Source organism: Hydra vulgaris, chromosome 08, assembly GCF_038396675.1.
Source record: "Hydra vulgaris chromosome 08, alternate assembly HydraT2T_AEP".
NCBI classification, from domain to species: domain Eukaryota; kingdom Metazoa; phylum Cnidaria; class Hydrozoa; order Anthoathecata; family Hydridae; genus Hydra; species Hydra vulgaris.
Window position 1 is genome coordinate 50,877,928 of NC_088927.1, and position 9,573 is coordinate 50,887,500.

Below are 9,573 nucleotides of genomic sequence, written 5' to 3' on the forward strand. Positions count from 1 at the left end.
ATAAAGCCAAAGTACCATTAGGATTAGCAGCGCAACAAAACAATCACCAATTTTGATGCATCTTGATTATCAAGTACGTTTGCCAGATCATGTTTTTTTAGTGGCTTCCAGACATAAACTTATATCGTCTGTTTATGCAGCATGTATTATTGATCCAAACAAATTTGCTGACGCAGTGTCATATTCTGGATCAACGTATATTGCTATTAGATCTATGAAGCATGATAGCAGCACTGCTTTTACTCATGGCCGTGATTTGGAGCGTCTTGTTTCAATTGAAAATTTTAAGCTTCACATTTGTACTCCAGAAGGTCAGGTAAAATCTATATTTGTTGTTGCGTGTGATGGAGGCCCTGATAAAAATCTAAGGTTTCCCAAACCATTGCAAGTTGCAATTGCAAGATTTATAAAATAGGATTTGGATGTCTATCTAACAGGAACTCATGCACCTCATTATTCAGCATATAACAGGGTTGAACGGCGTATGGCTCCGCTGAGTCGAGAGTTAGCAGGATTGGTTTTGCCACATGATCATTTGGGACACATCTAAATGCATCTGGAAAAACAATTGACGTTGATTTAGAAAAATTTTTTTTGCTAAAGCTGCAGAAACTCTAGCTGAGGTATGGTCTGATATAGTAATTAATAACTATTCTGTTTGTGCTGAATATGTTGAACCTTCCCAACTGTCATTAATACCAGAGCAAGATTCAAAATGGATTGAAAATCACGTAAGACAAAGTCAGTATTTTTTAATGATCGTTAAGTGTGATGTTCCGAGTTGTTGTAAATCTTGGCGAAGTTCCTGGGAAAAATATTTTCCTCAACGTTTTTTACCAGGTCCAGTTGTAATGTCTCATGCTGCTGAAGGAATTTTTATTCCTGAGCCAAAGGTAGCACGAAGTATTCCTAAACCTTACTTTTCTTCTTTAGCGCAGCGCTTAAAATATATAGGTTCAAAAATTTCGATGGAAGCTTCCTTTGATTTGTACTGCCCATCAATTTCACAACAAAAAATTGATCAAAGAACTTGCAAAACCTGCAAAATTTATCACGCTTCTAAAGGAAGTGTTAAGCGTAAATGCGTGTTTAGAAACATAATCAACACTACCTCTGAGGAAAATAAAAATGACAATGAAAACAATGATACTCAGTTAACAGTAAATGAAAGTAATTCTGGTCAAATTCATGTCATCGAAAACATATTTGATTGGGTGGAGTAGCTGATTTAGATCACCAACAATTTAAATTAATTGATTGATGAAGACTATATTATTAATTTTGTTTATACAATATGAAAACGATGTTTTGAAACCTATAAAGATAACAGTTTTTTTTTTAGTTTGTGATTACTTAAAAAATTTTTATCACCCTGCCCTTAACCACAACCTATACTTTAAAGGTACTAAACAAACACTCTTGCCAGTTTGTTGATTTAAAAGTTTCCTGTTTGCCAGCAAAAGCGCTTAAAGATCAACTGCACAAATTTTTCAACAAGTTTTTTTTGTTTAATTTTGTGTTAACGGTCTTTTAAATGATTGCAAAGTAATACACTCACTGTTACCTTGATGTTCAAATTTTCAAACACTAATTTGATTGCTTGCATTTTTTTAGCTGAAATACTTTTCAAAAATTTATAATCTCCAGTTTTCTCAAGCTTCTTTGTTTATTATATTTATCAAAAAAATTACCCTCGATAAGATGATGCAATTTTGTAACGTGACATTTTTTATATTTAAGAAATAATAACTATGTTCTCATACACAAAAAATTTTCGTATTTATATAAGATTAAGCACAAATTTATTTTCCTCACGGTAAATAATCTCCTACTTTAATTGCGATACAACAACATAGGTGGAGGGTATGCAAAAAACTGTGAAAAAACTATCCAGGCTGGATATAGTCAAAACAATTGTTTTGACCATCGCAAGCAAATCTTTTTGAATATCGCAAGAAAATACAATAATTGTGCATTATAATTAAAACTTTCCCTATTCCTAAATAACTAATAAACGTAACCAAGTATGTGAGATGTTACATTTATAAAACGCTTCAAACGTAACAATGAGGTGCCATTTAAACGTTCTTGCCTGTTTATTTGAAACTAAAAACCCACAACATTTTTACCAAGCCCAGTAAAACTTATTACGTTTTTATTGTTAAAGTTAAACAAATTTTACTAATTTTTAAGTTCCTTTGGTAAAAAGAACTTTAAAGTTTCCAAAAATAAATTGTAATTAGATCTTCTTTAAGGGCAAGTATACTTCCCTCCCTCCTCAACTGTCATTTTATATTGACGGTCATGGGCGTACGTACTTTATGGACGACTCCTAAGCATGTCGCAAAAACAATATGGAATTCTTTTTAAAAAAGTGATAAAGAAGAAAATGCGGAGTGCATGTTAATAATATGCACTCCGCATTTTCTTCTTTATAACTTTTTTTAAAATAGCTAAACATAACATTGTTATGTTTAGCTATTTAAAAAAACGTGATAACGAATGGACATCACAAAATAGCCAGAGATACTTAAACTTAAATGTACATAGGGAGGCGAAACACTTTATTCTTGGATTGATTCGAATCCATGGATTGTGTAATGCAGAATATTGCGTCAAGTTAATTGCAGGAAGGCTAAATAGCTTCGATATTGACCTCCAAAAAGATATTATCGCCATGACCACTGATGGAGCAAGTGTGATGGGGAAAGTCGGTAAAAAGATGTCTTGCTATCAACAACTATGTTATGCTCATGGAATACAACTTTCAGTTATTGATATCTTATACAAGAAAAACAACGGAGAAGTCGAAAAATCGTTTACTACATATGAAAATTGTGAAGAAGAAGATGAATATGGTAACAATGATGATGATGAAGTTATAAATAAGAATATGGTTTGACAATAATTTTAGACTGACCATCTGCTGAATTGGTTAGCAATTACAAAGATCTCATGAAAAAAGTGAGAAAGGTTGTGAAAATATTTAAAAACTCTCCTATCAAAAATGATACATATTTACAGAAGTATATCCTACAAGAACACGGGAAAAAGATTAAGTTGATTCCTGATTGTAAAACTAGGTCGAACAGTATGTTCGATATGTTAGAAAGATTTCATAGACTAAGAGTGTGTATTGAAAAAGCCTTAAATGATGTTGGATCAGAAAATTTGTTTCACCCAAGAAGAATGGTCCCAAATCAATGACTTAATTATTTGCCTGGCACCACTAAAACTTGGTCTCGAACTATTATGCAGGAGAGAATCGAACCTTGTCACTGCGGATACAACTTTTCAATTTATGTTAGATAAATTACAAAATCAATCATCACTTTTGAGCATAGATTTAGCCGCGGCACTTCGTGAGAGGTTTACACAACGTCGTAATAAGAATTTAAATGGGCTACTAGTTTACTTACAAAATCCTAAAAATTATGAACAAGACATTAAAAATGAAAATACTTTTTCAAAAAATGAAAATACTTTACAAAAAATGAAAATACTTTTTCAATGCCAAAAAGAACCGTTATGCGTAAAGAAATAAAAAAAATATTGATAAGAGTTTATACAATTGAAAGAAATGAAGACGAAGAAAATGAACTCGAAGAAAAAGAAGCTGTAGATTCTAATGGGTGACAACTAAAAATCCGGAATGAGAAGAAATGCTAACTTTGATGAAATAATTTATTCATAACAATTTTATATGGTTGATATATAATTGATGGCAACTTAAAATATACAATAAAATTAATGGTTTTCCACAAAGGGTGAACATTAAAACAAAGGCGCAACTTTGTTTTAATGTTCACGCAAGCTGTTTGTACACCAGTTGTGTCTATTTCTTTCAAGGATTTTTTAATTCTACGCTTGAGTTATGAAATATTTCGAGCTTTCCAACCACCCTTGTACACTAAAGAACTTGGTTCTCCAAAAAAATCTTCAATTGGTCTACATTGAGGAAGATTGTTGGGGTTAACATTCTTCGGTACAAAAGGAATATTTTCGCTTTAGAGGAATTCAGTAACACTTTTCGCATAGTGTGACGATGCTTTATCGGGCCAAAATATGTAGTTATCATCTGAATGATATTTATTAATAAATGGGATTAAAATTTTAGTTAAGCATTGGTTTTTGTAAACTTCTTGGTTGACAGCTAGACCACTTTCCTTGAAAAATGACTCTGAAATTCCTCTGTCGGAGACAACAATATATAACATTACTTTCTTCTCAAATTTGCTTCGCATTTTGAATTTAACATCAGGTGGTGTAACAGAAGAGTCGTCTGCGTAATAAATTTTGTAACCATGCATTTGGGGCTTACTTAAAGTAAAATAACTTTCATCATCCAAAATGAAATTTTTGTTACCAAAATGTCTCACTAGATAACGATAATTTTTTTTTACTTTAGTAATTTGACTTTCGGTGTAGGATGGCGATTTCTGCTTTTTCCTTGGTTTAACTTGAAGCTTTTTGAGTGCCCTACTGGTATACTGCTGGAAACACTCGAATATTCTAGCAGCATCGCGCTGGCTAATGCTATCTTTGTTGTTAAATCGAGTTTTTAACTTCTTCAAAATTTTCTTGGTCATTATTGTGGGCTTTCGTCCGGATCCTTGCTTTCTTTTTTTCAACAGTACCACGTTTTAAAATATCGTAAATTGTACTTTTCGATATACCTTCTTCAAAAAATGTTCTACAGTAAACATTTTGCCAACACTTTTATGGTGTTCATAAAAATGTACAACACGTTCTCAAAGAAGCATCTTCGACATTTTATGACAACTAAATTGACAATTATCAAACAAAAACTGTAAAATTATTACTTGAATCATACACTACTTGATAACGTAACGAAGTGGCAAAGTTAAACAACTGAATATGACTTGCGCACAATTTCTTTTTGTCCGGATTTTTAGTTGTCACCCGTTATTAACAATTCCCAAATACTTACTCCTACAATTCTATCGCTGAAAAAAGAATTGGAAAATCAAATATAGAAAGACAAGAAAAGCTGGACAGAAAATTTAAAGGAGCTACCAAATTTAGATTCTTTAGACTTTGATAAATTATTGAAGCAGGAAATGTCTGCCTATGAAAGTAACGGAGCAAGAGGCAAGTTTCTAGATATAGCGCATAGTTACTTGATGACCATACCATTAACAAGCGTAGAGGTCGAGCGAGCTTTTTCAGCTGCTGGTAATATATGCAGTCCTTTGAGGAGTAGATCAAGTGACGATACTTTAAGTTGGGTCTATTTCTTAAGAGCGCATTTCTTTCAATCATTTTCTCATATTTGATATTTAAAAAAATAAATAAAGCTAATAGACGTTCAACGTAAAGCTAAAAGATGTTCTTCGTATTTTGTTCTTATCTTTTTGTTCATTAAATGTTAAGAATTATATTGATTACAAATGAATTGTGTTTTTTGGCTTTATTTACCTCATCTTATTGAGTATATTTTTTCTGAAATACTTGAAAAAAAATACAACTATTATTTTGCCTTTTGTAATATGCATAAGAAATCTACCAATCCCGCGGGATCCGCACAGAAATTAAAAATTTCCGCGCGGATCCCGCGAGTAAAAAGTGCGCGGGATTGCAATCCCTATAATTCCGCCTTACCAATCCAAAATCAACTCGCAGATGTCATGAAAGCTGAGTCGAAAAAAAAAAGAAAAAAAAAAGTTCTACAAAATTTTGTTCAGAAACTTATTTAACGTTATTAGTTCGAATTGTTTATATACATAATTAAGTTTTTAATAAATTAAGTCAATTAACGTAATTTTTTAATTTTGTTTATTACACCTTACAGTAACTTTTTCACAATTTGTTGTTTTTGCTTTGCCTATAAACAACTTTTTTTTATTATTTCTTTAAAATCTTTTATAAATAATTTTAGTTTATTTTTAGTGTTTAATGTCGTTAAGTTTTTTTTTTTTTTATAAAAAAAAAATCTTTTTTATTTTTAGCTTCATTTAAATCCCCGTTTGATTTTAAATGGCACAATTCCAAATGTGTATGAGAGTAATTTAAAAACCTTTCTTGCCAAGTTTTGTGGGTCCAAAATGATACCTAAATATGCAGTAATTATAATCAAAATAAAACGGATACCCCGGTTAAAAACAAAACGGGCATCTGTTTTGTATTATTATTTAGTTTTTATAAAATAGGTACTTGTTTTCTTTATTAAATTTTAGTTAACTTTTTAAATTATTATGTGTAGACCTAAATCCTAATTACCAAGCAGCAAAGCGAGTTTTCAGAAAAGATATATTAATTAAAAACTAAAACGCTTTTGCAATGCATTTAATTTACTTTAGTTATTTTTTTATAATTATAATTCTATTTACATTTGATAAAAAATAGATATAAATCTTATAAACAAATTTCTCAATAATATTAAAACTTTCATTAATTTTAAAATTTCATTAATTTTATGATATAAAATTTAATTGAGCAAATAAAAATAAATAAACTAAGCTTAAACAAAGGAAAATCTCTCTAATTGCAAGTCAGAGAATTTAAAAAGCCTTTTTTTTTTATTAAAAAAAAAAAGCTTCACCGTTAATCATCAAGACAACACAAAAGTGCCACGCCTCTTTTCACCCAATGACGTGGATCAACATTTGTATCCAAATAAATAGGTATAACATAATTAGTAGAGTGACCTGTGGTTGAAAGTGTTCCTCTGCGTTCACTTGTTTTATACACAGGGCAAGAATAAATTTTTCTTTCTTTAATATCAGTGGTTTTTCCGGGTTTAATCCAAATTACGGGCATTTGATCGTACAAAATCTTAGGATATGCCTCAGCTAAAACTCCACTACGTAAATAAAAATATGAAAAACTTATTGGACATATTTAAAAACTTTAAAAAGTATCATTTTTGCATTGAAAAGAAAAAACTGACCATTCTCTATCCCATCTAGCTCCTTCTAGGAACAAACCATGTACATAAACTCCATCTTCAGCTTCGGAATCCATATCATCTTTTGAAAATACTTGAAAATCAAACCCAAGCAGGTCGATAGGAATAGTATATTTTCGAGCATAATTTTGTTTTGGCACCAGTTAAAAACGCCTATTTATATACATACATGCACATATATAGACATTTATAATGATTAAAATATTAGAAGATATAGAAAATAAAAAATATATAAAAAAAACTTTTTAAAAACAACATTTTAAAAATGGACTAAAAAGTAAAAAATAAACTATTTCATGGGACCTAAGGACTTTGTCTACGTACACAACCTAAAATATTCATTAAAGTCAATGACTGAAAAGATTGGGCAACTAAGTACAACTCGTTCCTATTGGCGCACAACATTTTCAGTCATTGACTTTAATGGATATTTAGGTTGTGTACGTACACATAGTAAATATATTATTTTTAAAAAGTTTTTATATATATTTTTTATTATTTATTTTTTAGTCTGCTAAGAAAGTTTATTTACGCTAAACTAAAACACTAAAGTTTGTAGTTTATTGTTTGTTTTAATTACTTTCTTAACGATATCTTTTCTTTACGCTAAATCAGTGGTCGGCAAAGTGCAGCTCCAGAGCTGCATGTGACTCTTTGGTTCCTTAAATGCAGCTCTGGCAGAAATATCCACAGAAGGCACGATAATATGTTCATAAAAAAACTTGGTAAGAAAAAAATTGCATCTTATTTTGATAAATTAAAACTCTTCTATAAATCGAGGACGTTATATTGTTGTAAAAAATACGTAACGAACATCGAGTTTAATTTTATTAGTTTTCGTAAACGTAAACACAAACCATGTACGAGCTACCGGCTGAAATTGTTCGTATGTTTTCGGCGTACTCCTGTGTGATATAAAGGTACCTCAAGCAGACCAGCAGTTGCAGTGTGAACAGTTTTGTCGTATTTACCGTGTCTGCCGTTGTCCTCTATTATTAAAAAGTTGTTGTATTTTTCAATCTAGCTGTATATCTTACAGGTATTTTATACGATTTTATTACACCTGCTATATACAGGGTTCTTTTATTTTCAAGTATACATAGGTCTTGATAGGCATGTACAATTGCCCTATGTATACTTTTAAATAAAAAAATGTCAATAAATTAGTTAAAAAGGGATAGAGATAGAGTGTATCATAGGTCGCTGTGGAAACATTTTTATAAAATTAATAAAATTATTTGTTAAAACAATTGTTATTAGACAATATTTTTCTAAAATGGTTATCAAAAATAATTAAAGCTTTGTTAACAATAATCTTTTGATATAATACTGATTTGTAGAAAATTGAACTAATATCTCGCGGGTTTTATGTACATTTTTCCTTTTATTTGTGATGAATGTTAAAAGTAAGCATGGTAACAGTAATCCTATGATTTTATAAATAAAGTCACAAATAATTAGAATTCAAAATCTTTATTACTGAATTTGCAATTACTAAATTTATTATAATAAATGTTAATAGAAATGGGGGAGGAGGAGGGGGGGGGAAATTCCATAAAAATATGCAACTGTAGGATACATTGAAATATCGCGCTTCATCGATGAAGCTGCGATGTGCTTCGATGTAACACAGTAAACTCCATGTCTTCTGTTAAAACTGAACAACTTTTGTCCTTTTCTTGTGTGAACTTTGAATAGAACCTTCTGTTATATATTTTTTAAAATTATGAACAGTCCGTCTTACATAGAATACACTTGTTTGGGTATTTACCCGCAAACATATTTCAAACATTTTTTCTATAACCATTGTCACTTATTGTTAAACACCATGTTACGATTTCAATGTATTTTCTTCTTGAATGTGCATTTTTACAGTTTTTTTGTTGCAAATAACTGTGTGATTTTAAGCAATATTATTTTGTAGACAAAATAATATTATTTTGATAAGAACCATGTTAATTGACCCCAATTAACATGGTTACCGAAGAAAAAAAAAGCAAAGAAAAACAGAAGATGAAAACCGCGACTTTAAAGTTGAGTGGACCGAGAATTTTGCGTTTATTCAAAACTTTAATAGACTTCCGACATGTCTTATTTGTAAGGAGAAATTTGCGCATAACTAGAAGACAAATTTAGAAAGACACTTTACAAGAAAGCACATGTCATTCAACACTAAATATCCTACCGGTGATGCAAGGAAGAAAGCAATTGAGGAACTTCAGAAGAGTCAAAAGTCGTCAACTTCTGTGTTTAATAACTGAATGCAATCTCCCAACAATATTAATATGGCAAGTTTTGCTTTTAGCCATGATATTGGTAATAGAGGAAAACCGTACACAGACGGCGAATACATAAAAAATTGTTGTATATATACATTTGAAGAGCTATTTCAGGATTTTAAGAACAAAGCAGATATTCTGAAAAGAATAAAAGAGGTACCATTGTCTGCCAAAACCATTAAAGATAGAACAATTAAAATGTGTTCGAATATAACCACCCAGCATATCGAAGATGTACAATTTATTTCGGCTTTATCAATAGCAGTTGACGAGTCTTGTGACATAAATGATACAGCGCAAGTTTTACTTTTTGTAAGATTTATGTCTCATTCGGGCCCTAAAGAAGAACTTTTAAGATTATTGTCA

The 9,573-nt window shown here is 30.6% G+C and overlaps 1 protein-coding gene across 1 annotated transcript in view; it reads right to left on the reverse strand.

The window, feature by feature from the left end:
* Positions 1-6,301: 6,301 nt before the first annotated feature.
* LOC136083411 (dynein axonemal heavy chain 7-like) overlaps positions 6,302-9,573 on the reverse strand; it is a 30,095-nt gene continuing 26,823 nt past the window's right edge. The window contains 3 exon segments of the mRNA XM_065802809.1: positions 6,302-6,823; positions 6,911-7,062; positions 7,064-7,081. Of these exon segments, the coding sequence (XP_065658881.1) occupies positions 6,565-6,823; positions 6,911-7,062; positions 7,064-7,081 (429 nt within the window). The 3' untranslated portion in view covers positions 6,302-6,564.